Here is a 26,595-nt window from a genome sequence, read left to right on the forward strand (position 1 = left end):
ACCTCCCACTCGATGATGCCTGTGGGACTGAGCACAGCACAGGGGAGCAGTGGAGAATACCCTTGTCTGGGGCCTTGGGAGGGAAATTAAAACGGGGAGTGACAGTCTCTGCACTCTAAGACCCATACTCAATCCAATGCACTCTGCAGTTTGTACCGTGTACTCCTCCTCCTCACATAGGAAGTAAAAATACAGTGAGGAAGACCTGAAGAAACCTCTGGCTTACAGAGATGTTCAACTCAAATGCTCTGATCCTGTTTGGTGTGCGCTCTTTGCCCGTGAAACCCAAAGTCTCACCGATACACACGTGTTTGCTGGTGAGTGTACTCTTTGATTGGGCCTGTAGCCCTTTGGGGGATTGTATCCCCACGGGAAGCACATGTGTTGTGTCTGGGCTTAGTCTAACAGGTGAGTAGTTCCTATCCAAAATCCCAACTGTGTCAGAGAATTGCCCTGTCCAATTTTCTCCTCTGGTGAAATGGCTGCAGAGCTCGTCCCTGCGGCTCCAGTATCTGATCTTGCAGAAGAGAGGAGGATTTTGCTCTAGAACTAGGAGGGTGCTCACATTTGGATAGTAACACATGAAGGTGCTTCATTTTGCCATGCAGCATTATTAATCTATACAATCATTTGGAGACAAGACATCCCTGCCCTAAGAGGTGTGTACTACAGGTCTTGAAAATGAGATCACATTTCTGGTGTGTAAATCCCTGAAGCTTGTGCTGTTGGGTAGAAATGTCTCGTGATAGTTTTTGTTTGGTTTGTTTGTTTGTTTTTGTTTGGGTTTGGTTTTGTTTTTTTCCTGTTTTTCATGGTTCTGCAGACTGTAGGAGGTGGGTTCTGTTAAGGGCAGAGGAGTGATCAACTTCATCTCTGCACTTTTGGGGGGTTGTAGTAGAAGATTAAGTTTAACATTTAATTTCTGGGCTTTGCAATGTTGGAAGAAATGTTGCTGTTCTGTGAAGGTCTTTCCTCTCAGTAGTTCAACTAAATGAAGGAAAAGTTGGGTTTTTTTTTAATCTGCTGTATTAGCTTTACATCTTTTAATGTGAAATTGTCGCTGCTTGGTTCTCTTCTCAGTCTCCACACCTCCCCTAGTAATAGACTCCTTCTCATCCTGGCTGTCAAGCTGTCTCACCTGCTCGAGGGGTCCCCTTCTGTCACCTCCCTTTTTGCTAGTGATCCCCCCGCCCCCCACCTCCAGATGCAGTTTTTCTGATCACCGCTGCTTCCCATGGATTGCTGCTCGAGTATCCTCCCATTGTGAGCCCTTAGATGGACAAGCTGGGGGATGGACCGGCAGAGACAAGCAGCGATCGTGAGCTCCCGCCTGCAGCCACATCTGAGCTTCACATCCTTTGTCCTGGGTTTCTTCTTTCCTTGGGCTCCTGTTACTCCATCCAAGTTCTTCTCTAGGACCTCACTGTGGTTAGTGGGTCCCGCTCAGGAGGGACCAGAGCTGGCTGAAGCCAGAAACTCCATTGTATCCGCAGCCTGGCCCGGGCTGGAGGCCATCGAGGGGAAGCGGCGAGCGCAGCAGCTGCGCTGGTGACGGCTGCGCAGCCCGGGGTCTCTGACACGCCGCAGCCGTCTCCAAGACTTGGGTTCTATGGCCTCCTCTCTCTCCTGTGCGCACACTCTCTTTTTTTCCCCACCTTCCCTTCATTCCTAGGACATGACTCCGTGATATAAAATACCCTCTAATTTCCTGAGCAGGGCTGGGGCTCCCTGGAGAAGGCAGTGTCTGTCTGCCTGTCCCTCGCCCACCTCTGCATCCTTCCTCCAGGCTGCTCCCACTGGCAGGGAGCGGGAGAGAAGCTGGGAGCGTGGCATCTTCCAAAGCCGTGGAGAAAGGGTCTGCCGGTTCTGTCGGAGAAACCGGCGGGAGGGTAGGGATGGAGCAGGGGCTGGAGACAAATTTCCTCCGCTTCCCTCCCTGCTGCTCGGGCTGCCCCTTCCCCTCCCCCAGCTGCATGGGAGCAGATGTGCTGCTTGTGTCAGCCCTGGCAGCCCCCTCTGCACACCCCAGCCGGGCTGCTGGCAGCCAGAGCCTCGGCGTCTCCTCCCCCCAGCTTGGCCCCGTGTCGCTGGGGATGGCGGCTGAATCATCCGCCCACTCGGCCTGCCTCCCCTCTAACCCTCCCTCCCTCCTTCTTCCCTCCTTCCTCCCTCCTGCAGGTCTCTTTGTTGGAAAATTCAAGGCAGATGAGTGCTGTGGAGTGCTGGGCCTGCGGGCCAGGCGATGAGCCCGCAGCTTGGCCGCAGCATGGCGGTCGGCCCTGGGGACGGCAAGCGCCTGGTCTGCTGGGTGATTCTCGGCACAGAGCAGCAGCGCCGGGGGGGCTGGACCCCCATGCTCACCGGGGCAAGGCTCAGGCTGCCTCTCCCCAGGTTTTTCCTGGCCACTGTTCTCAGCTCTGTTGTGCCCAGCCCCAGCAGAGCTTGGAACACAGAAAAGTCTGAAACCAGGCTGCCCTGATAGATGGTAAACTAAAAGCAGTCCCTCTGAAATCAGCCTGGGGAGATGTTTTCTCTGGGCTGTGGTGGCTCCTGCCAAAAGGAAAGGCTTTTAGAGAACCGAGAGAGTGTGTGCTCCTTCTGGGTCTGCTCTTTTGAGATTCCTGGGCTCAGACCCTATTAGCTGGGGGCTTTTCCCAGCTCATCCATGGGACAGTTTTCCTTCCCAGCACATCCACAGGACAGTTGTTTCATCTCATGGCCGCCTCCCCATTCCAACGGCAGAGGAGAAACGTGGCACCGCTCACAGCTCCCCCAGAGGCTGCTTGGTTGGTGACTTCTGATGTGAACCTGCAGTCTTGTTTGTATGAGAAGTGTGAGTTGAAGAGAGCGGTGAGAGGTGGGGGGAGAAAGGCTGCAGCCCAGGGCTGAGGCTGGAGAGGAATGCAGGGCACGAATAGCTGGGACGGTGCGAGGGGTGACAGATGTGAGCAAGGCTGCGGAGATACTCCTGCTCAGCAGTGTGCCCAACTCCAGCACTATCAGTTTTTGCTCTGTAGAGTCTAAATATATAATCCATTGTGCACTGACATCTGGGTGATAAATAGTGATAAATAATGTAGTGGCTGAGGATTGAGGCAGAAAACTGTTCCAGGGTGGAGCTGACCCCTGGGATGTCTGAGGCAGCAGTGGGATAACAGGAGCAACAAGGGACCAGCTCTCAGGACAGAAGGAGCTTGTTCTCCGTTGGACATTGTGGTTGAGGGTTTTGGGAGTCCTGAGGGTGTTTCTTCTCTGTCCCCACTGAAAGTGGAATAGTTCATTGGTGCTTAGCAGTTGGTCACCTTGACCCTGCAAATATATCACCCACAGGCAGGGCTCTGTGTCCCTGAGCAGCACTGAAAATTGGCTCTGCCTGACGTTCTCTCTAGGAATTGGATGAGGTCCAGGCTGTTGGCGACAGTATGAATGGATGCTGGTGCAGCCAGGCCAGGGTGCGTGTGTGTGTGTGTGAGGGTAAGGAGGCGACAACTTGCCTGCATTGGAAAGGGTTGATGTGGGCACTGAAGAGGACAGATCCTGGGGACACTGCCTGTGTCTGACAGACTTCCTGGGCTGCAGGGCCTTTGGGCAGAGGTTGGCGTGGGCCATGCTGAAGAAGCATTAAGCCAGCAGGGTTCTAATCCAGTCCTCACTGCTCCTTTCCTGCCTTTTCCTGCTTCTCCATCTGTGCAAGAGGAATTAACGCACATCCTGGGAGTGGATTAGACTGCTCAAACCGTGACCACCTTGTCTGTGCCTTCTGGGGATGGGTAGCGTTTGTCCAGTCCCTTTGCTGGCCCTCCAGTTTGGGCAGCGATCTCGAGTGCCAGCTGCCAGCAAGATGTGGCAGCGCGCTGCCGTTCACCCCGTGGGACAGCCCTGCGTGACACCGGCACAACCAGCATGGCCAGCAGGGTGGAGCGAGCCTGCTCCCCGGGTTTTGCTCTTCCAGCTCCATTCATTTGCCTTTTGCTGATGCCGTGTGAGCGTCAGGAGCCTCGCCGTCCTGTTTTCAGCAGGGAGCCCGGTGTGCCTGTTCCCCCGGTGTCCTGCCTGTCCATGGCAGTGCTGGGGCGGTGTGACGGTCCGGGGCCATGGGTCACAGCTCCCCGTCTCTCCCCTGCTTCCTCTTCGGTTCTGCGTGAGTTGGAGACTGGCCTGGGGACCCTTCAGAGCTGTTGATGGGATCCCAGCTCTATTTTCTCTGTTCTAGTTACTGATAAGCTACTTCTTTTTAATACCTACTTTCTCTTGGGTTCATATTAATTCTTTTCTTTTCCTGTTGGATTCTTTTCCCCCTAAACATTATTCACTGTTTAGTTACTATATTATTTTTTTAAGCACAGTATTTGTCAAGCTACCTTAAATATAGTTCGGAAGGGGAAGTCAGTACCGCAAACTACTTGTAAGACGTCTTTGTATTAAATAAGAGTGCTTAAAATGTTGTCATTGAGTAGAAAAGAAAATGAGCTTGTGAAAGCCTATGTTGCTGTTAAATTTGATTTATCAAAGATGGTATTATTTGAACCTGGTGAACTGACAAGTTGTTTTGATTGCAGACTCACTGTGGAAAATGCATTTAGGTGCCTGGTGATATTTAAAACAGAAAGAAGACATTTTCTCTTCAAAGAAAACTGATGTTTTTACTGTTGGGGGAAAAAAATTATCAGTGCTCCCTCCACTGTTTGTGTAATGAGGGAACATGACATTGTGGCACAACTATAAAGCTTGAAGTGATGTTGAAATATTATGTACGTAATTAAAAAGCAACAGTAACATTTGGGAGGCAGCATGTTTAATGTATTTCACTTTCATCTATTAGAAATCTCTGGCATAGGTTGTGATTCTTTCAGATCGTTATGAAGAGGTTTAAATTATTTATTTCTTTAGAAATGAGCAAACTGGTGGAAATATGCATCTCATATTTTTTTTTTCTTTAATTAAAATGTGAATGGGGTGATAATGCAGCTGGATGCACACAGGAGAGCCTGTTCTGCCCTTGTCTTCTCCCCTCCAGCTGGCCGGCCGTGGGCGTAGGAAGCCGTAGCCTGGCAGCAGGAGGGGGCTGCTGCTCCTCTCCCTGCCGCATCCCCAAACCTGGGCCTGGGCTGCCTGGTGTTGGGTACAAACACCCGCCTGGGAACGCCTCCTTTTCCTCTGAAGCCCTGGACCCAGCTCTGACTGCCTCCTCTCCCCTCTGCAGGGTGGTGAAAGAAGAAATTTCCGATGACAATGCCAAGCTTCCCTGCTTCAATGGCCGGGTGGTGTCCTGGGTAAGCAAGCACCTTCTTCGGTATCTCGCTGCTGGTTTCTGCTCTCTCTGAGAACCACTGGGTGCGTAGTGCCAAGTCAGGCACTGGAGCTGCTCCCTCTGTTGAAGCGCTGATCGCTGACAAAGCTGATGAGCTGGGTTACCCCGCTCCAGTCCCTCAGCTGGAGAGAGGGCTGCGTGGTGCTGGGTCCCCCACACTGGGGAAGATGCGAGACGTCTCTGTGGAGAGCTCACCATCACTGATGCCAGGCAGAGGTGACGGGCACAGCCCATCCGCAGTGTAACCCGTGTGCCCCTACGGCAGGGTCGGCTTTCCAAGGAAAGTCCTGCTCCGGTGACTGGCGCAAAGGGCTTAAGTGACTTTAGTGCTGGTGAAGCGGACTGGATTTGACTGCCCTGAAGACTAAAGGTACTGCCTGGGCAGCTGCAGGACAAGCTTCTCCCTCTGTGCCATGCCATGCACATGCTCTGTCCCCTGCCCGCATGCCTCCCTCTTTTGTTTTGTGGGGGGAAGAGGGTATTCAATCTCCATAGCCAATCATCCGTTTTTCCCTTTGCTGAGCTGCAGTTTGGGCTGATGAGGGTGTGTGGATCTACACCAGGAGCAGAATCAAGACCCAAGTGCCTTTTTCCAGAAGCCACCAGAGAGCCACTAAACAGTGAAAATCCTCAGAAAATCAGGCTGGGTCAGGCCTAATGCTGCTTCTCTCCCTGCACCAAAGAGCTGGGCCTTGGCTGGGGTGCCACAGAGTGGAGGAAGGGCAGGGGTGACAGAACAGGCAGGTCCCCTGCTGCCCCACAGGCTCCCTCTAGGGCAGTGGCCAGGGGAGCAGGCTAAGGGAGTGCACTGGGCTCTCACGCAAAGGGCCGTGGTTGCCCTCTCTCCAGTGATGAGCTGGCCCTTTGAAAAACAGCCCCTTCGGTCCCCTGCCACTGCTGCATCTGCCCTGAGACATCTCCCCACCCTTCCCTTCCCAGCTGCCTGTTGTTTTCACCAGCTCTGTGGGGAGTCCTAGAGGCTCTGAGCCATTTCTGTTGCTCTCTTTTTACCTGGCGTGCTTTTCCTTGTGATCCACACATCCATGCAGCCGCTGGCTTTCCTTGCAAGGGCTCTCTGGTTGCTTGGTGTGCATGGCATAGATCTGGTGCAGCTCTGTCTCATCTGACCAGGGCGCCGTCCTGCTGCTCTGCCATGCTGGCTCCTCGCACAGAACGTGTGCCTGGAGTTAACGCCGCTACAGCTCTTGTGCACTAAGGGTGACGGCAGCCTTGGAGAGTTTTATGCGCAGCTGGCAATTGCTTTTTCTATCTCTGCTGAGATTCTCCTTGTCCATGGGTGTTTTGGGGGGAACACTTGCTTTGCTGCTTCTGCCAGACAGACTAGGATGAGGCTATTTTAGGAACTTCATACTAATTTTAGCTAGAGGGAAATATGGAGGCTTGGATCCAAGTGAATACTTCCTGACAGTACAAGAGACAGGAAAAGTGCAGGATGGTTATCAAAACCTTCCCTGGAGGAAATCCCAGCCCCGGGAGTGTTGGAGGAAGGCAGCATCAGTCCCTCTGCCTGGGAACATCCCCCTCCTCCTCACTGCTGTTTGACAGCTGCCTGTGGCTTGTTCTGTCCGTCCGGATCTATTTGCCTGGTCTTGCCGTGAGGTCTTCAAGCACAGAGCATTATATGATGTTTGCTAGGCAATGCTGGCTGCTTCCAGCATCTCTTCTCCCCGTGTTCCTGGGCAGTGACTGCCAGAGCAAGGATGTGGCCCTCAGGGAGTGGGATGTGTCCTGGGAAGACAAGTCACCAGGAAGGTGCCAGGAGCAGAGCCTGGAGCTTGCTGGAGGGAGGGAAGCTGAATGAGTGTGAGACAAGAGCTGGTTAGACAGTTAGGAGAGCAGGAGCGGTTGGGCTTGTCCTGGGGCTTGTGGGACAGGCTCTGCAGCTTTTGGCACCCGAGGGTGCTCTCTGCCCTGTCTGCTGCCTTGGCTGTGGCTTTCTTGGGGTTCCTCTGTCTTCTTTGCCATGGCTGCATCCCTTTCTCTGTTCCCAGTGCCTCCCTGGCAGCAGACCTCTCTCCCCCTGCCCTGATATAATGCTGACCTATGGGGTCCATTACCCCCCTTTATTGCAGTTTCCCCAGTTCTCCCAGCTGGGCAGGCACAGATTTGTGTTTCATCAGTGATGCTGGGAAGCGCTCAGGACCTGGATCGGCATCTGCTCCTCCCTCCACATAGCACATGCGGTCCCCTCAGCAGCTGAGTTGTCTCTGCGTTTACGCTGGGCATTACAGTTTGGGCACCAGCTCTCGGCTCCTTTCCAGCCCGTGTTTCATGATCCTTCTGCCCAGACCCCCAGTGAGACTCACCCCTGTTAGATCAGAGCTCTCCTGTGATGGCTGGTGGCTTGGCAGTGGGGTGAAGTACACAGGCTGAGGCCCGAGCCCCATCCTGCTCTCCTCACCTCTCTGTGCTGGCTCCAGCCTGACCCACAGCCTGTTTTGGCTGGGAGGGATCAAGGTGCTGGGCCTGTGGTCCCTCTCTGACACTGGGAGAGCCAACCCCCCTGCTTGCCCATGCTGTGCAGGGGACGGACCTGGTGCAGAAGTGAAAAGCATGTTTGAAAGTCCTTAGAGATGGACATTGATCTTCCCTGGCTCAAGAGCTCTAGGCTTTCCTTGGGGACTTGCTCCCTGGCCAGGGGAGGGCTCCTTTCTGGGCCCCGTTGCCTTTGCTTTGGGGGTGCCTGAATGTCTCTTGCAAGGAAGAGGCTTTCTGTTGCTTTCCTGACTGTCCCTTTTGGAATTAACCTGGCTCAGTGTAGCTTGAAAGTGAGGAGAGCACAAACCTGGATAGGGAGTGATGTTGGGGAAACCACTTTCCATTGAGCTCATTTGAACAGTCCTCTGTTTCATCCCACTGGTGAGCCCGTTCTCCCTGTGAGAGGCTCCACCTCATTCCCTGAGTCCCAAAATTGGTGGTTTATCTTAGAGCCAGAGACACAGATACAAGTGTGCCTGGGCTGCCCCAAAGCATGGCTAGTATGAATAGTTCTTGTGGTTTGACCCTTTGTTGAATTTATGCACTGGGGAAACTGCTGAGCTTCCCAGAGGCTGGCTGGAGGCTGTGTCCAGGCCACTTAGCTGGACACAAGCTGAGCGTTTGCAAAGAACTTGGGGAAACCAGGAAAAGAAAAAAAAACAGTTTGGGGGTCTGTTTCAAAGCCGGCCTGAACCCTGGGCTCTGTTATCCCCAGCTCCCATATCATGGGCTGGGAAGGTGGAAGTCCTGATGGGTCCCACAGCTCGAAGGCAGAGGTGTAGAGGCTGGTAAAATGGAGAAGAGGAATGACTGGTTGCTGCCTCCTGTGATATAAGAACAACTAGGCGAATCCATTCCTTGCCACAGGACGTGTGTGTAAAAATTGCTCAGCATGGGTGTGCAGATGATGTCAGAGTCTCCAGGCAGGGCTGTCAGCTGCCTGGACTTCACCACTGGCTCAGGAATTCCTGAGCCACAAACAGCCGGTGTCTGGGAGGGCATTGAGGTGAATATTGCTACATGCTTGGCCTGTTCCATACCTGCTTCTGGGCATTTTCTGTTGTCCACGGTCAGAGATGAGATCCTGGGCCAGGCAGGCTCTTGGCCAGCTCGTTTGGCCACTCTTGTAAACGTTTTGCCAGTTCCTCAGCCGTTTCCCTCTGTCTCTATCCAGCTGGTGTCTGCAGAGGGTTCCCATTCAGATGCTGGCTCAGTCTGTGCCGATAACCAAACAGAGCTGCCACCCTCCATGGAGCGCACGGGAGGAATCGGAGACTCCAGGCCCCCCTCTTTCCAGTAAGTTACCTGGACAATTGTCCTGGTTTCTGAGGGACCCACAATGATTTTGCTGTAAATCCAGACCAGGGGTTGACACACTCCTACCTAAATTGGCAGGGATTACAGCCAGATAGAAGGGAGGAGGATGGGGCTGGGAGCAGATTTGAAGTGGAGCTGCATTATTTAACAAGCAGGGGCATGCAGAAAATAGTGCAGGATAGCTGGCAAAGAGCTGGCACAGCCTCCTTGAGTCCCTTGCCCTGCACTCATACATGTGCTGTGCCTGTTTCCTGCCCCCTCTGCTCCTGTCCCTCAAGGAGACAGCTGATGGCTGGAGGCTCCTGCTGGCCAGCACAGAGGTAGAGAGTGCCTGCTTAAGTTGTTGCCTGTTGGACATACTTGTTCCTTTTATCTCATTGCAGCCCTAACACTGGGGGGAGTCGAGAAAACTTGGACAATGAGACAGAGACAGACTCGGTGGTTTCGTCGCAGAGGGAACGACCTCGTCGGAAAGACGGGCCTGAGCATGGTGAGTGTTGGTGACATGGCAAGAGCTCTGCAGGGCATGGCTGCGGCACGGTGGGGGCACCAGCTCCAGACATGGGGCAGCTCTCTGCTCTGCAGAACCTTCCGAGCTTAGAAGGGTTCTTCAGTGATCTGGGGCCATAGCCTCACATGGGAGGCAGGAGCTAACACCTGCATTGCATCAGAGCTTGGTGTTGAAACCTCTGGAGGGAAAGGAGATGCTTCCTCGAGAAGCCTCAAGAGCGGGAGACAGCAGTGCCTCAGTCCTTCTCAGTTGAAAAGCAGAGCATGCTGTAGCCTTGTTGCTCCGTGCTGCTTCATGCTTCGCCAAGGAACCAGCTGCCAGTCTTCCACGACTTTAGCAGCATTGTTCCTAGTGGCCCATTGGCCTCTTCCCCATCCTGTAGTGACAGAAGAGGTGTCCTACAGAAGACAGATCTGATCCCAGGGTGGACTCAGAGCTGGCTGGCACTAAATGGGATTTTTTGATGGCCAGTTTCACTCTGGGAAGGTCATTGTGAGCCCTGCAGGAAGGATGGGGGTGATTTCCCTGTGGCCTGTTTCAAGCACACTGAATCTTGTCTTTTCATAGCACCCAGGGTGAATGGGACAGTGAAAGGAGAGCGGCGCCGAGACCTGGGCGGGTACGAGAGCTCCTCCACGCTCATGAGCAGTGAGCTGGAGACCACCAGCTTCTTCGATTCAGACGAAGATGACTCCACCAGCAGGTAGGAGAGCTTAGGTCCTGAAGGAACACTAGCTTCCCTCAGCCTGCAGGGCACAGTAATTCTGGGCTCCAGGTGCCTTGCTCAGATTTGCTGCTGTCTCAAGCCTCGTCCAGCAGCCCCTCTGCTAGTTTTTGTCCCCCACGCACACGTTCTGCCCATGCAATCCTATATTCCCTGTGCCGTTTTTGTGCGTCTCTTGCTGACGGAGCCACCACCCTGGCAGCAGAAGAGCTGACTCTCGCTTTTGCCTCTAGGTTTAGCAGTTCGACAGAGCAAAGCAGTGCTTCCCGTCTGATGAGAAGGCACAAGCGACGCCGGCGGAAACAGAAGGCTCCACGCATTGAGCGGGTATGCGGGGGCTGGGTGTCCTGGGGAGGGCAACACAGAACAGAGTGGGCTGCACTTAGTGCTCCAGGGCTGATCAGGAATTCGGCTGTGTGTGCTGTGGGCGCAGCGGGGAACGGGTAGTATCCAAGTGGTGATACTGCGTAGAGCGCTGTCAACCCTTCCCAAGCCAATGTAGCCTCAAGAGCTGGGACCACAGACCTTCTCCAGCTGTGAAGAGGAGGTCATAAGGACTCTGGCTGATGCCCTCTGGCTCTGCAAAGCTCTCAGCATAAGGCTGGAGTTGGGGGTGGTGGCTGTGATGTACAGGGAGTGGCAGGGAGCACAGATGGAGGAAGCTGGGGCTGGGAATGCTCCCGAGGCACAGGAGGACCTCTCATGTTTCACTTATGTTGCAGTCATCGTCCTTCAGCAGCATCACAGACTCCACCATGTCCCTGAACATCATCACGGTCACACTGAACATGGGTGAGTGGGAGGTGTGCATGGAACCTGCAGTCCTTCCAGAGAGAGACTGGGTGGTGGAGGGGGCAAAGAAAACACAGAACGGGAGGGTGTTCCTCTGCATCCCAGGATATCACTCTGGGATTGGGGTGCAAATGACCATCACTAACACGTGGTTCGTCTGAGGTTAGGGCTGCTTATGTCTGCTGCTTTGTGATGTCTGTCTTCTTTCTTTCTACACCCCTGCAGAGAAATACAACTTCCTGGGTATTTCCATTGTGGGACAGAGCAATGAGCGTGGGGATGGAGGCATTTATATTGGCTCTATCATGAAGGGTGGTGCTGTGGCAGCCGATGGCAGGATTGAGCCAGGAGACATGCTCTTGCAGGTACTTCACACCCACATAACTCCATCTTTGGGCCTGGGAGAGCAGTAAGAAAAGACCCAGAAGCCTCCCTGCACGCTTTGCCAACCTTAACCCAGGAAGCTGAGCTTAGAAGAGGGAGCTGAGTCACTGCTGAGCTGAGTGGGGAGCTCAGCCTCTGGTCACAGCTCTGGAACTCACTTCTTTATGTTGTCTGCAGGTAAACGACATCAACTTTGAGAACATGAGCAACGATGATGCTGTGCGGGTGCTGAGGGAGATTGTGCACAAGCCAGGGTAAGTGCTCAGGTTGTTCCTTATCTCCATAAGCAGCTGTGTGTGCTTGGGGTGTGTGAGTCGTGTCTTCCAGCCACCTCTGCCAGTGGCTCTGCAGAAGCTCAGAACTTAAATTTTTGGTGTTGCTTTGATTCCTGGGTTTTCATGCCCAATGCAAGAATTGCAGCCAACAGAATGGTGGTGAATTTGGGTCTGTGCCTCCTTTTAGTGGGGATGCCGTGTCATCATCAGCTTCTCAGCAGGGTCACATCATTTTGTCCATGCCACTGAGGAAATCTATAGCTGAAGGGCAACTTACTGGCAGCTTTTCCCCGTCTTGCAGGAGAGAGCCAGCATGCAGGGGTTTGTACCACTGAGCTCTTGTTCTAACTCTTGCCTTATTGTTGCAGGCCCATCACCCTGACGGTGGCCAAGTGCTGGGACCCCAGCCCGCGGGGCTGCTTCTCTTTACCCAGGAGTAAGTGGATAGCTGACCCACCCTTAACGCTGGTGCCCAGCTCATGTGAGAGCCCTGCCTTAGGCACTTACTAGGTTGTTGTCTTGTTCCTCCCTGTGTGTGTGACTCCATGTGGCACTGAATTGGGGTTTGATGGGGTTTCAGCTCTCCTTTGAGGAGGCTGCTGTGTCCTATTCCCAGACCAAAATGCCCACAAGCCCAGCCCTCCTTCCCACATCACGCTGGGGACGCGTTTCACTGGGGCAGGGGGGTCACTTGCTCGGGGCGCCAGAGGAAAGAGAAACCCCCTCCTTGAGCCATAGGGGGATCTCTCCCTCTGCACCTCTCCTGCTGACCCTCCCTCTCTTCTTTCTCTCCCAGTTGCTCCCCAGCGGATCTGGGCTGGGCCAGACTCTCCATGCTCCGATCCGGGTGAGTCCCGGCAGATGCTGGGGATGGAATGGGCTGCGCTTGAGTCACTGTCCCTTCCCAGAGGTTGATTTGATTAGAGGAGAATTTTTTACAGCTCCTAACTGACTCTTTCTTCACTACAGGTGAGCCCATCCGGCCCATCGACCCGGCAGCCTGGGTGTCTCACACAGCAGCGATGACTGGCACCTACCCAGCGTACGGTATGAGTCCATCCATGAGCACAATCACTTCCACCAGCTCCTCCATCACCAGCTCCATCCCAGAGACCGAACGTAAGTCCTTGTCCCTCCGTGCTCCACCCGCTGCACGGCTTCCTCGCCTTCACTGTGCTGTAAAGGGAGCAATACATCTGCGTGGGGACAGCTGGGGTGGGCAAGCTCTGCCCTGCCTGCGGACTAAGTGGGAGGCAGCTCTTACCAGGCAGGTGCTCAGATCAGTGGGAGTTCTGGCTGGCTGAATTAATACCACCTTTTTCAACTCTTCCACATAAGGAGAATAGAAGAGTCTGGCTGCAGTCCAGGGTCTGTGGCGAGTGCAGAGCAAACAGGGCAGTTGGGGGTTACCAGATGAGGGTGTGGGGCCGGAGGGAGTCACCTTGTCCCTGGAGCAACTGCCCTCCCAGACAGCAGATGGAGGCAGCTGGGAGCAAAGAGCCTGGCAGTGGAGCAGGGACCTGCTGAGCACAGGGCTCTTTTGCTCACTTTCTGAAGGATTTGGGTGATTCTAGTACCAGAGCCATGAAGCAAGGGTCTAGAAAGCTCCTCTGGGGCAAAAAGAGAGGAGTTTGTTGTAAGTTTGTGAGAAGTGGAGAATTTCCTTGCTGAGCTGTGTGGGTTCGCTTGTGAGCTTTTGGATCTCTAGCCTGGGTTTTGCACAAGAGGAAATGGCTGATGTGGGAAGGAGAACATCAGAAGAGGGGGGGTTACACAGCATGCACCCCAAGGCTATCTGCAATGTATTGTTCCCTGGCCCATTCCTCCTGTGTGTGATGCCTCCATGTAGCTCTGTTGTCTTTTCTGTCCCCTCTCATCTCTGCCTTCCTTCCTTCGTCCACACCACAGGCCTCGATGACTTTCACCTGTCCATCCACAGTGACATGGCCACCATTGTCAAAGCCATGGCCTCACCAGAGTCAGGCCTGGAGGTGCGTGACCGCATGTGGCTGAAGATCACCATCCCCAATGCCTTCATTGGTAAGAGACTGTGCGGCCTGAGGCAGAGGCACAGAGTGGGGAGTGGGAGGCCTGTTTTCCAAGGAAATGCTCAAGGGAGCATCTCTGTCACCATAAATTAACTGTTGACCAGGCCAGAGTCCCAAATGGAACCTTTGGCTGTGCATCCCTTTTCACCTTTTGGCCCACTTTGACTTGGCCCCAGTGTGGCCCACTGCCTCAAGTACCACTGCCTTCCTCTCTTGCTGTATTTAACTCTGATGTTTGGTGGCAGGTTCGGATGTGGTGGATTGGCTCTATCACCATGTGGAGGGCTTTACAGATCGTCGTGAATCCCGCAAATATGCCAGCAATCTGCTGAAGGCTGGCTATATCCGACACACCGTGAACAAGATCACCTTCTCAGAGCAGTGCTATTACATCTTCGGGGACCTCTGTGGAAGTACGGCACTTGACATGGGTGGGGGAGAGGATGGGGGGGTAGAGGTCTGCAGAGCCCTGCTGACACTGTGGGCACAGAACTGTTGCCATCAGACTGTTGTACAGACCCTGTTAGAGAGTGTTGAAGAATGTCCCAGCTCCCTTGTCATGCTGCTGCAGTGGTGAAGTTGGAAGCAGCATTAACAGTGTCACCTGCTATGTGATCTTTTTTCCTGCGCAGCCAAAGCAGAGTCTTTACTGACTTTGTCTCCAGGCTGTGAACTTCCATTGCTGGCAAGGGGCTGTTGCTCACACAACTGGGCTCTGCTCACATAAGAGGGATGGTGCAAGTAACTGACAGGGTGAGCTTGTAGCTCTGGTGTGCACTTTTCCCACCACACTGGTCTCTGTGTTAGAGTGACAGCTCTGTCTTGCACAGCCTGGAAGCACAAATGGTTGTACTGACAAGCAGGGGCACTGCCAGTTTCTTGCATCTCCTTGTGTACCCCCCATCCTTGTCCATCAGCAAATGTGGACACGGAGTTTCTTCATCGCATGTGGTTGTCTTTCTGCTTGGATTAACCCCTCTTCTCTTCTTTCTTGCAGACATGGCTAATCTGTCTCTTCACGATCACGACGGCTCCAGCGGTGCCTCTGATCAGGACACTTTGGCTCCGCTTCCCCACCCAGGAGCTGCACCCTGGCCTATGGCTTTCCCATATCAGTATCCACCGCCTCATCCGTACAACCCCCACCCCGGCTTCCCTGACCCAGGCTACAGCTACGGCGGGGGCAGTGCCGGCAGTCAGCACAGCGAAGGTGAGTGAAAAGGACTCCAGCCTCCCAGAGAAAAGGAGGCTGAGGGGTGATCTTATTGCTCTCTACAACTACCTGACAGGAGGTTGTAGTATGGAGGGTGTTGGTCTCTTCTCCCAAGGAGCAAGGGATAGGATGAGAGGACACGGCTTCAAGTTGTGTCAGTGAAGGTTTAGATTGGATATTAGGAAAAATTTCTTCATGTAAACGGTTGTCAGGCATTGGAACAGGCTCCCCAGGAAAGCGGTGGAGCCACCATCCCTGGTGGTGTTCAGAAGATGTATAGGTGAAGTTCTTAGGGACATGGTTTAGTGCCAGTGTTAGGTTAATGGTTGGACTGGATGGTTTTGAGGGTCTCTTCCAATGGAAATGATCAAAACAGTTCTCTGAAAGTGTGCCTGCAGGTGGGCAAATGCCCTGTTCAGTACAGGGAAGAAGCAGGAAAAAGCTGCTTGAGCAAGGCCCTGTGTGTGGGGAGCCAGGGCAAAAGCCTTTAGTCAGGTGTGTCCCAGAAGGGTTGTGAGACTTGGAGTTGAAAGAAGACTGAGAGCTTGGGCTGCAGGTGGATGGTTGTGCTGTAGTCCTCCCTCACCTGGAGGAGGATCCCGGTTCACCTGAGCTGTCACCTGAACTTGCCCCATGCGCTTCGCAGGGAGCCGGAGCAGCGGTTCCAATCGCAGCGGCAGCGAGAGGAGGAAGGAGAGAGAGAAGACCGGGGAGTCCAAATCAGGCGGGAGCGGGAGCGAGTCGGACCACACCACGCGGAGCAGCATGCGGCGCGAGCGCGCGGCCAGCGAGCGCTCGGTGCCGGCCAGCCAGCACAGCCAGCGGAGCCAGCACTCGCTGGCTCACAGCATCCGCAGCCACCACAGCCAGCAGTCCTACGGGCCGCCCGGCCTCCCCCCTCTCTTCAGCCCCCCCATGTTGCTGATGCCTCCGCCGCCTTCAGCCATGGGGCCTCCCGGGGCGCCGCCGGGCCGTGACCTGGCCTCTGTGCCCCCCGAACTGACGGCCAGTAGACAGTCCTTCCGAATGGCCATGGGCAACCCCAGTGAGTTCTTTGTGGATGTAATGTGAAGCACCCGTCCCCTGTCTGTCTGCTGCCCCTCCTTCCCTCCTCCATCCCCGTCGTTTGTCTCCTAGGACCAGCCCTGGCTTCGCCCCTTGTTTTTTGGGTTTTGTTTTTGTTTTTTTGTTGGGTTTTTTTTTTTGGTCTTGATAACAAAAAAAAAAAAAAAAAAAAAAGGGAAAAAAAATAATAAATGGAACTAAACCTTGATTCTAATCCCTCCTGGAGCAGGGTGGACGGGCCTGGCAGGCCTGCTGGGTGCTGCCAGCCCATCCCGCCACCAGACTTGTGTATTGCCGATGGTAATTCCCCCCTGCCGTCCTCTCTAACCCCATTAATCTGCATCCGTCCCGGCGCCCTGTGCTGCTTGCCCGTGTGTCACTGCTGCTTCAGTCCTTCTGCCCTAAACATCTCTTCTTTCTTTTCACCCTTTTGTGTTTCTTCTATCAAGCAGCAAAGAATTACGGGGTGTTTGACTTTCTCTGAGCCTGCCGTCTGTGGGGGGGAGAGCTGGAGCGTGGCGTGGCCCGACAGGAGGACACGGAGCTCCAAGGGCGCTGGGCACGCCTGGCGCTGAAGATGGCTGCTTTCCTCCCCCTCACGGAAGACGCCCTGCCCTTCCCACAGCCCTGAGAGGGGAGCAGGGGCCAGCCTTTATATATGCATTTTAAACCCCGTTGTAGTTGCCTTTTGGCTAACGCGTGAATGTTCCAGGGCTTCAGTGCCTCCAGGGAGCGGCGAGATGCTCCCATTTCCCTCTTTCCTCCCACGTCTTGAGTTCTTCGCCCTGCCCAGGCTGGGCAGTTTGGGGCTGTGCCTCTGTGTTCAGCCCAGAGCAGCGTTATGTTCCTGCACAGTCTTGTGCGACTCAAGGCCCTGCACCTGCTCTTGGGTACTCATGATGGGATGCAAGGGCAGGGTTCTGTTCCCTCCGTCCTGCTCTTTGCACTCCTGCCTGCCAGATGCTGCTGCCTGTCCCCTTTGTAGGGGCTGTCCCACGCCGGGGCTGGCCGTGCCAGCTGTGGCTTCCCCCTCCAGCTGTCGCGCTGCTGCTCAGCGGTGTGACATCTTCAAGGGCCTGGGTGGAGTTAGAGGGTGAGGGAAGGGCACAGCTAGTTCGCTTTCATGCTTTGGGGAGAGATGGAGGTCCCTTGTATTTGCCTGATGAAGGGTCCCAGTCTGCCTCCCCCCGCCCGGCACCAGGTGTGCTGCTGGCCCAGCTGCCAGGAGGGACGGGGCTCTGGGACAGAGCTGGGACAGCCCTGATGTCGCTGGGTAGTGACCTGAGCTGCCTGGGGAGCGAGGCTGCAGCCTGAACCATGGCCTTGGTGGCTGCAGATGTGTCAGAACAGTTGAATCCATGTGCTCTGGTGCTCCCTGTCCTTTTTCCTTCCTCTTCTGGGTGCTCAGAGAGGTGCCTTGGGCTGGGGTCGCCCCTTCCCCATGTCCAGGGTCAAGCACGGTACAATATGAACACAATCAGCCCTGTTCCCCGCGGTGCCCCGACGCCTGCTCCTCCTGCCGCGCCGTGGCTTTCCCTGCCAGCGATACCTCTTTTTGTCGTTCTCGTGTTTGCAGTTTTTATACTTTGGAGATTAAATGTATTTTGCTCCTCTGGGGTCTGCGTTGCCCCTGCAACCCCTCTGCCAGCATCGTGTGCTGTCAGTTCATCTCCCTGTGACTCCCTGAAGCCTTTCCTGTCCCTCTGCCTGCTGGAGTCACCTTGCCCGCTCTCTGCCGCCCTCCTGTCCCCATCTCGGCACCGCAGGCTCCTGCCTGTCCCCCCCACCTCCTGATGCCACCCAGCAGCTTCCCCAGCCACTGCTCATGCCCTTGCCCTGCCCTGCCCGCTGGGTTTTATAAAAACAAAACCATTCTCCTTGTTTTTATTTATAAACATAGTTTTATTGGACTCCTGCCTTCTGGTATTTTTTGTTGGTGTTTTCTTTTGTTTGTTTTTCCCCAGTCTCCTGTTCTGTCCTCCCGCCTTTCACTGCGCAGGAGATCCCAGCAGGACCGGGGCACCCTGTGCCTGGGCCCGTTTTCCAGCTGACCTTCCCCCGGGGGCTCGCCGGTGCGGGGCCGGTCCGCGGCCGCTCGCTTCTCCCCGGGCCCGCCGTCCCCAGAGGGGCCGGATCGGTGCCGGTCTGCCGGCGGGCGCTGCCCGGCGCTGGGCGCAGCCGCTCGCAGCGGTGCCGGGAGGGGGAGCGGGCGCGCCCCGGGCCTGCCGGTGCCCTGCGCGGTGCTGGGGCGGGGGGAGCCAGCAGCCCCGTGGAGGGGGGCGGTGGCATCGGGCCTCTACGGGGGTGGCGCAGCCCCCCTGCCCGGGCGCAGCCCTGTGCCCTACCGGCGGGCCCCGCCACGGCGCTGTCCCACGCATGGGCGTGGCGGCCACGCCACCTCCCCGGACTACAACTCCCAGCGCGCCCCGCGCCGCAGGACTACAACTCCCGGCAGGCTCCGCGCGGGACTGCCCTTCCCGCCCCCGCCGGACGCCGAGCTCCGCCTCCCCGCGTCTGCGCATGCGCCAGGGCGGCGGGGCGCGGGCGGGGCATGCGCGCGGCGGCTCTGCAGTGATAGGGGGGGCGCGGAGGAAGGGGGGGCGGCAGCCGCCATCTTGGGCGCTGGGCAGCGAGCGGCGGCGGGCAGCGGCAGGTGAGGTGTGTGGGGCCGTCCTCCCGCTCCCCGGTGCGGCGCACGGCCGTTTTCCCTTCTCCGGGAGGCTTCCTGCGGCGGGGCTCGCTGTGCGGCCGCGCCCGGGCGGTGGCCGAACTGCCGCTGGTGGCGGCTCCCTGGGTGTCCGCAGGGTGGGGGTCCGCGGGCCTGCCCCGCGGGGCGCGGCCTGACAGGCTCGGGGGACTCTCCTGCAGGGCGGGGTCCCCGCTGGCCGCCCCTGCAGGGGGGCGCGGGGCTGCCTGCGGAGCCGTGCGGGAGTGAATTGGGGCTGCCAGGGGTTCCATCAGCCCCGTCAGGGGGTGTCGGGCGGCCCCAGCCCCGCCGCAGCTCGGGAACCCGCCTGCACGTTGCTTGGCGTTGAGGGGGTTCATTAATGGTTCCTGTTACTGGGCTGTCCGCTGGCGTACCCGGGTGGCACAGCCCGCCGGGAAGGGCCCGCTCCGCTGTGCCGGGTCAGCCTGAGCAAAGGTCTCCTGCTCGGATCGGGCAGGGGCTTCCCCTAAAATCGTTTGCCTCGGCTACTGTCATGAACGAGAATTAGCGAGGTCATGGCTGGCAGCCTCCAGCTTCCCCCCCGGCAAACCTGCCGAGGCAGAACTGATGCTGAGCTGTGCTGGTTCTGAGGCTTAAAATGGGCTCTCGTCCAATGGCTCTTCCAGATGCGCTTCCGTTCTTCCCTGGGTTGTGTTTTTGGATTCAGTAAAGCTCAGGAAATGCGGCCCGTGTTTATCATCCACTGCAGTTGACTTCTCTCCTCACTAGGAAATGACTCACTTTTGATCCCAGTCTCCTCCACGTAAGATATGTGATTCCACGTTCTGTTTTCTACTTGCTTTAGTATATGACAAAGCTGCTGTCAAGCTTTAGCCTTAGGCTGCCGAAATCCAAGCCTGGAACTTTCCCAGATAGGTGAGTCTGGATGGCTTCTGCGGCTCAGAAGTCCAGGTATTGCAGGTTTCTAACCGTACGGGCTCATGTGGTGTCTTGGGCAATACTTGCTTCGATGCTGTCACAGCCGCAGCTGCTGTTTTTTTGCTGTAGTAAAAGCTGTGCTTGTCCCTGTGAGTTTTGCTTCAGGGACAATCTAATGTGAGGAGATGCTGCCAAACTGCCTGCTTCCTTATTTTCCCTGTCAGAAGGGAGACATCATTTTTCTTCTATAGGAAGTGCCATGTTACTGACATCTAGTGACAAAGGTACCTGGTGTTCTTTGTGCTGCAAACTGGCCGTGTTTGCTCCCAGGGAGAGCATTTGAGATATCCTTGAATGTTGTTATGGCTGTCTTCCTTTTCCTGAGAGAGCACAATTCTGGCCTTTGAAGAGCTGAGTCTGGAGGCTGTGAAGGGTTACATCTTGAGTTCTTTGAAGCACAGATAACTGGAAATGCACTCTGGTTTGATAGCATCTCTTTTTTTTTCATGGAATGGGAACTATCACTAAACAAAACAGGCTTTGTAAAGAAACTTCCTGTGAACCGCATTAAACTTGCCTTGTCTCATCCCTGCATCAAGAAATCATAAAGCTAAAACTGTCTTTTGTGGCACAATGTCTTGTACTGGTTTTCTAAGCTGATACTACTAAAGACCATTAGAGTATTTAAAGGCTGTTCTTGGGGTTAATTGGAGGATGGACAGAAGTGCAGCCTGGGGTGCTCAAATGTAACGGGCACGTATGGCAGAGTCAGCCTCTCTCTTTTGGTGAACGACCTACAGAGTTAAAAGTTACCAGCAGGCTGTATATTATTTTGATCTCAATGGGAGGTGGGCAGCTCAGCTAAAAGCTTGTAGGCTGAGGCACAGAATGTGAAATGGCAGTGATCTGCTCCATAGTGACAGCAGAGAGAAACACTGGCCAGTCAGGGCACCCAGAACATCGCTGGCCTGCAGAATACAAGCTCTTACTCAGGCTGCAGTCCTTGTCTCTAACCTCTGCTGTTAGAAGATCAATAGAATGCAAGTTGCTGTTCAGGTTTCTAGCTCAAGAGTGAAAAGCAAGTGGAAGTTGCTTCAGACAGACTTCGAAACTGCCTTGGAAGAGCTGGTAGAAATGGAAGAAGGCATTGAGGCTGCTCCGATAAGGTTGGACACGGAATGAGGTGGAGAGGCGTGTTAAGTAAGGAAGCTTTTTGTGCTTCCCTGTGTCAGGGTTTATCTCTTGCTGTTCTTTAGACTGGCTGTGTGCAGTCTTACACGCAGAAGTAGCCCGTAGGAGGAGAGCCTGCTAAGAGCTGGATGTGCTCTTCTTCCTGCCCACTGGTTATGGGGATTTATGGGATTGGGTTTAAAATAGGAACAGTTTCTCTGAAACTGATGGGTTTATCTCAGTAGCTCTTTAGCTCACGGTATTGCCTCTTAATTAAATTACGCAGCCTGTCTTCCCCAGGATGAAGTGATCGCAGCTACTCTTGTTTAAAATCAAGTGCAGCCATGGCCTCCTGGACAGTGGCTAATGCAGCCCTCTAAGCAAAGCTTAGATGCTCGGATTAGCTGGTGGAGTCATGACATTGTTGTAAGCCTTAAGCCTTTTGGTTTGACAATGGCTAGCGCTGGCCTGAAAGGGCTGGTTTTCTGAATAAGTCCTGTTTGCCAGAGCAGCCTGACTAATCCCCCTCCTGCTTCAACTGTTGTTACTTGTCCAAGATCATATTGATTTCTGGAATGCAGAAATCATTACAGTTGGTGATTTACCCTCAGTCCTCTGGGTGGGAACTTCGGGACCTCTCCTGGTTTCCTCGTGGATGAGAACTCCGGCAGCCAATGTACCTTGAACTGCTTAGTTAGATAAGCTCATTAATGCACAGAAGTCTTACTTACTGTTAAGTCAGAACCCAAACTTTCTTTTAATAGACTACTAAATGGGTTGGTTGCCTTGCACCAGCTTATGAACTGACTTGTGGTTGCTGTTTCCTAGATGTGCTGTGTAGATTAATGAACGTTCCTGTCTTCTTTCAAACGAAAAGGTGGCTGTGCTGTGAGAAGCTTTTAGGTGCTTAAAATGGGAGTGACAAAGCCCAGAGCAGCTGGGTTTTGGGCTCACCACTGATCATCTCGTGTTTATTCGTATCTTGTACTTGATGGCACAGGAAAGTTAATAATGCCAGCAGCTTGTCTCACTGTGACGCTGTGACCACAATGGCATTAGAGATGAGCAAGAGTCCCCTCAGCTCTGCTGATCAAGCCTCGGAGGCTGAGCTGAAGGTAGATTGCAGACCATGTCACATGCTTGTTTTCACCACCTGTGATGCTAAAGCTCTTTTATGGAGAGGTATCTCTGTAGTGAGAATAGCACCTGCAGAGCAGGCTTGGTAAGCTACAGCTGATCCTGAAGGTGCGTTTTTAAAATTAATGAACAAAGGTGCTCAGCATTATCAGGAAAACTGCATTTGCTCTTTTCTGAGGCAAAAATACCAATGTATGATCAAAGTTTATGGTGGCTCTGGTACTGTTAGGCTGTAGGCATGTTGCTAATGATGTGTTTCCTTCAGACAGTACCTCATTCTTTTAGGGCTAGAACAAGCATCTCTTGCCTGAATGTGAAGCTGTGGTTACTGCAGCCACATTGCCTCCTGCCACTGCAAAAAACTAGCAATTCACTGTTTTTCCCGAGTGGTGAATTTGAGCAGATAATTATTTTTTTTTTCTTTTTTTTGTTCTCATTTGTGCAAATTCAGTTACAAAAGGCAGACAACTGTGTTCTGAAGTTTGTGGTGTAGGTTGCAGCTAGCATTGCTCCTGCAGGGAAGAATTAATGGTCTACATCACATAACCTAGGACAAATGTATTGTAGAAAATGACTTGTTTAAATATCTGTGTATATCTGGGATTGAGGCTGGCATTCAGCTTTGTCTTTCGTACCCTAATGAACAGATGACTGCTGTGCTAAACTGGTGTTCTGTTACTGATGTGATGCTGAGAGAGCGTGAGAGGCTAATGCACTGGACTACGGCTGGAGAATTGGTATTGTTTGCTGTGGTGTTTCTGGAAGAGTTGTTGCAGATATAAACAAATGGCTACAGAGAGAACAAACTATCCTTGTTAGTCCCCTCCTTATATCTGGTGTGTTTAGTCTAAGAAAGCTCCACACTGCATGTTGTCCTTTTTTCTACAGCTGTTCTAGGCTGGAATCCATGAAGAGGCAATAGAAGTGGAAGGCTGGGCTCTTACATGCAGCAGGAGGGAACTGCTGAAACCACGCTCACTAAGTGCAGATTTACTGCATCATCTCACTAGGTAGCTCCCAGTTCAGCCACCTGTTGCATCCCAGAATATGTGAAGCTACTGACAGCCCAGCAGCAGGATCCTGCTGCCCGAGCCTGTGCTACTGGCTGCACCCACACGTTCCTGGCATGTGGCACAATGTAGGTCTGAAAGAACAGTCTGATGGCCTTTGAAGAACCACCTGTCCTTAGGTCAGACCTACTAAAATGCATATTTTCCATCTATAATAGAATTGATAGACAAAGGCAGGTTTTCAGATACTGTTCTTTATTGTGTGTTACCTCTTTCTGGACTCCCTTGGTTACGGTCTGCAGCTGAACTGCTGCAGACTGGCTTCTGGGGCTTGGTCTGATGTGTTATGATGGTTTGAGAGAGGGACGCTCCTTAAAGCATGTCCTCTGCGCAGCACGAGCAGTGACGTGATTTGAGAGGAGCGTGCTTGATTTTTTTTTTTTACGAGGTGCATGTTACCATGTCAGTCACTGTGGGTCCAGCTAATCCTGCTGCTTTTCGGTTATGTAACTACTGAAAATGCGTTCAAATCCAAATCCCAGCATTTTGTTTTTATGTATGTAGCATTGTGTTGTTTTGTTGTTGTTTTATTTTTTTTTTGTAGTTGGCTGTCTTAATGTTATAACTTTGCCACAGTCACTATAAAGCTTTATCTTGGTGCTCTCATTTTTCACTTGAGTGAAAATGCATTTCCATGTAGCCTTAACTCCTACTGGGTTTATAAGTGTATATGAGAATGTGATCTGTGTATGGTGCTCTTCACGGTCCTTTTGTGTTCTACTTATGGGTTGAAATAGAAGTATATGGGAATGTGAGTCCTTTGCTGCAGTGTAGGAAGCGTACTGGCTGTAGGTGTTGCTAGGAGCAGCACTTGGGTGTTAAATCTCGCTCCTGCCCCAGTAGCTGGCTGCTTGAAGGATTCAGAGTGTGTTGGGAGAGGACTGTTGTTCTTAATTTAAGGTGGTTACTCACCAAGCACTGGGAATTCAACATACATGTCCATCTTCTCTGTACTTTAACTAGAATCCATACTATATCTAGAAGAGGGGGCTGTAGCCAGCAGTGTGGAGCAGGTCACCATATGTTCAAGGTAGTGAAACAGAAGGAGCAGAGCTGAAACGCTCTGAAAATGCACTTGGTGGACCATTAATCCAAGGGCTTCAGCTAGAGTCATCTTAGTTTGCAGGCACTTAGTGATAAACAGTTGAAGAAGCACTGGGCTTGGCTCTTAGGCTGCGTCTTGCAATGAGTTAGTAGCCCGAGGAGACTCAAAACCAGTGTAGGGTGAGCTCCCTAGAAAAGGCCGGCTGTGGAGAGGAGCAGGATGAGTCACTGAGGCCTGATTGAGCAATGCTGGTACTGGGAAGATTTCTGAGTCATGTTGCTTGTGCACAGCGAGCAGATGAACCCGTCTCCTGTGGTGAATTTCTTATTGAGTCCTTCTGATTGCAGCAGTCGTGAGTCACTGAATGTCAGCCTCAGATTAATTTGAGCTCTGTTCCCTGCAGTTCTTAACTGTTGCAAGCACTAGGATCTTTCATTTCCAGCCGATCTGAAAAGAAAACTATTCATTATTTTAAAATGTGTGGAAGATCATACCAACTCTAAACTGTACCACTAAAAACATCGTTCTACTTGCAGTGTGGTCTTCAAATAGTTGAAACTGATATCTGTGAAACTTGTGCTGAAGCACAAATGAGGATCAAAACAAAGCTGGCTTATTTTCCCTGCAGCCACTTCAAGGAGAGCCATTGTCATCTTAAAGAGCCATTCTTCTTGCTAAGCCTTAAGCAACTTTCTCTTGCATGCTGCCCTTTGTATAGCTTTCCTCTCATCTGTTCATATATCTTTGGGCCAGTCATTCTACCTCTCGAGTTTCCAGCTGTGTGGACATACTCCCATTAGCTGATAGAAGTTCCTCTGTAGCGGGGAGCGTGTAACGCAAGGCTTGAGCTGAAGACTGGAACATTGTCAGTGTTCCTGAACTTCCATGGTGGGCACGCTTGCTGAAGCTGGCTGAGACAGCAGCACTGCACCCAGCCGAACATGCTGTGAGCTGTGTTGGTGCCCTTGTGCCATCTATGCTTGTCGTGCTTGGAGCTCTTAAAGATGCTGTGCTGCAGATGTTGAGCAGAGCAAGGAAGATCTGCTTATGATTGTGTTAAAAACCTTGTGTGCTTGAGACCTCTTTGGTTCCCGATGTCATTAGGTGGGAGTGCAGCAAGAGGTTTATACTGTGTGTGTCCTTCAACTGCTGCAGAGGCCTGATGATCTCAAATATTGAGAACCACTAGGAAAAGATCCAAGGAGAATACGCACGATTATATTATCATCTGTATCATGGTTTGCTTATATCTTGAGTAGCTTGTGCAGTTTTGCACTCGCTTCCAGAAGGAAAATGTTGAGAGGAAGACACTGAAAGACGAAAGCATAAAGCGCTTTCCTTGTGAAGAGCAACCGGGTAAGGTTGGAACACCACATCTGGGAAAGGGGTAGTGAGGGTGATAAGAGGAGGTAGAGAATGGGGGCTTGTTCTTCAGTGCTGCTTTCCATACGTGAACTTGAGGCCATTAAACAAAACTAGGGGAAGAAAGAAAAAGCAGGCTTAAAAAAAGTAGGGCTTTTTTATATTGTGGTTATAAAACTGTAGAGTTTCTTTTTTTTTCCATATGGTGCTGCTGATGCAGAGATTTGAGAGGAAACTGGGCAAGTGCTTTAGAGATCCATTGAGAGTTCTTAAACAAACAAGCCATTGCAGGGGGTTCTCCTGGGGAGTGTTTTCTTGACCTGTCCTTGCTGTTATCTGACTGTCCCTTCATTGCCAATGTCATAGACAAGTCACTGGACTAACAGATCTGCAGCATGACCCAGTCTGTCTCTTGGCTGCACAAATGAAGCCACTTTGGTTAGGAGCTGACTGGGTGTGGAAAGTGAAACCTGGACTCAGCCCCCAGTATGTATAAAGAATAAGTTTGGCATTTCTTTGCATTGACAAAGAATTCTTTTTAAAGACTAAAAGTGCTTGGATCGTGCTGTATCTACTCTCCATCTAACATGTTTTTACTAACATATAAGCAAGCAGCTGACTGCTACCTAGTGCTGTGATGCAATTAAAGTACTGATATTTTTGCCTGTAACTTAAGTGAAGCCATTACAGAATATGTTCTGATGTAGCTTAGCCTCATTATCTCAATGAACAGTTCAAGTTTGTAGATCTTCCTAAGAGAATGCTTTTAATTTCCAACTTGAAGCTTGATCAGTGGTCTTCTACATGTGTTATAGAATTGTAGTATATATTCAGTTCAAGGGTTTTTCAGAAAGCAGTTAACTTGTGCTAGCAAGGTGCTTTGTCTGGTATGTGCTGGGTGTCTGATCCTGCTGCTCATCGAAGCAGGTGTTTCCTTTATGCTAAAAATAGTGGAACAAATAACTTAAGCAGCATTAAAACCCAAGAGGGAGATTTTATTTTTTTTTTTTTTTTTTAAGACTAGGATGTGCTTTCTAGGAACCTTCTGGAAAGGGTTTGTGGGATTCATATGATCCAGCTTTGACC

General features: G+C 52.7%; 2 protein-coding genes across 14 annotated transcripts in view; both read left to right on the top strand.

Moving 5' to 3' along the window:
- DVL3 (dishevelled segment polarity protein 3) overlaps positions 1-18,049 on the top strand; it is a 32,399-nt gene extending 14,350 nt beyond the window's left edge. The window contains exons 1-16 of one of the 6 annotated variants that reach the window (XM_065073672.1): positions 3,968-4,141; positions 5,204-5,273; positions 8,985-9,106; positions 9,511-9,617; positions 10,206-10,341; positions 10,596-10,689; positions 11,085-11,154; positions 11,380-11,519; positions 11,716-11,792; positions 12,182-12,249; positions 12,610-12,660; positions 12,783-12,932; positions 13,722-13,853; positions 14,107-14,274; positions 14,859-15,071; positions 15,721-18,049. In XM_065073672.1, coding sequence (XP_064929744.1) covers positions 4,095-4,141; positions 5,204-5,273; positions 8,985-9,106; positions 9,511-9,617; positions 10,206-10,341; positions 10,596-10,689; positions 11,085-11,154; positions 11,380-11,519; positions 11,716-11,792; positions 12,182-12,249; positions 12,610-12,660; positions 12,783-12,932; positions 13,722-13,853; positions 14,107-14,274; positions 14,859-15,071; positions 15,721-16,145 — 2,070 coding nt within the window. In that variant the 5' untranslated portion in view covers positions 3,968-4,094 and the 3' untranslated portion in view covers positions 16,146-18,049. Of the gene's footprint in view, positions 1-3,967; positions 4,142-5,203; positions 5,274-5,507; positions 5,682-8,984; positions 9,107-9,510; positions 9,618-10,205; positions 10,342-10,595; positions 10,690-11,084; positions 11,155-11,379; positions 11,520-11,715; positions 11,793-12,181; positions 12,250-12,609; positions 12,661-12,782; positions 12,933-13,721; positions 13,854-14,106; positions 14,275-14,858; positions 15,072-15,720 lie in introns of those variants that run through there. The other 5 variants (XM_065073674.1, XM_065073671.1, XM_065073675.1 and 2 more) reach the window with 5 other exon arrangements.
- A 575-nt stretch (positions 18,050-18,624) lies between these two features.
- The window catches only part of AP2M1 (adaptor related protein complex 2 subunit mu 1), a 28,914-nt gene continuing 20,943 nt past the window's right edge, over positions 18,625-26,595 (top strand). The window contains exons 1-2 of one of the 8 annotated variants that reach the window (XM_065073682.1): positions 18,722-18,792; positions 19,473-19,609. The gene's annotated coding sequence lies outside the window, so the exon portion shown is untranslated. Of the gene's footprint in view, positions 18,798-19,472; positions 19,723-22,925; positions 23,043-26,595 lie in introns of those variants that run through there. The other 7 variants (XM_065073681.1, XM_065073678.1, XM_065073679.1 and 4 more) reach the window with 7 other exon arrangements.

The sequence above is a fragment of the Columba livia genome, chromosome 9 (genome assembly GCF_036013475.1).
Source record: "Columba livia isolate bColLiv1 breed racing homer chromosome 9, bColLiv1.pat.W.v2, whole genome shotgun sequence".
Taxonomy (NCBI): domain Eukaryota; kingdom Metazoa; phylum Chordata; class Aves; order Columbiformes; family Columbidae; genus Columba; species Columba livia.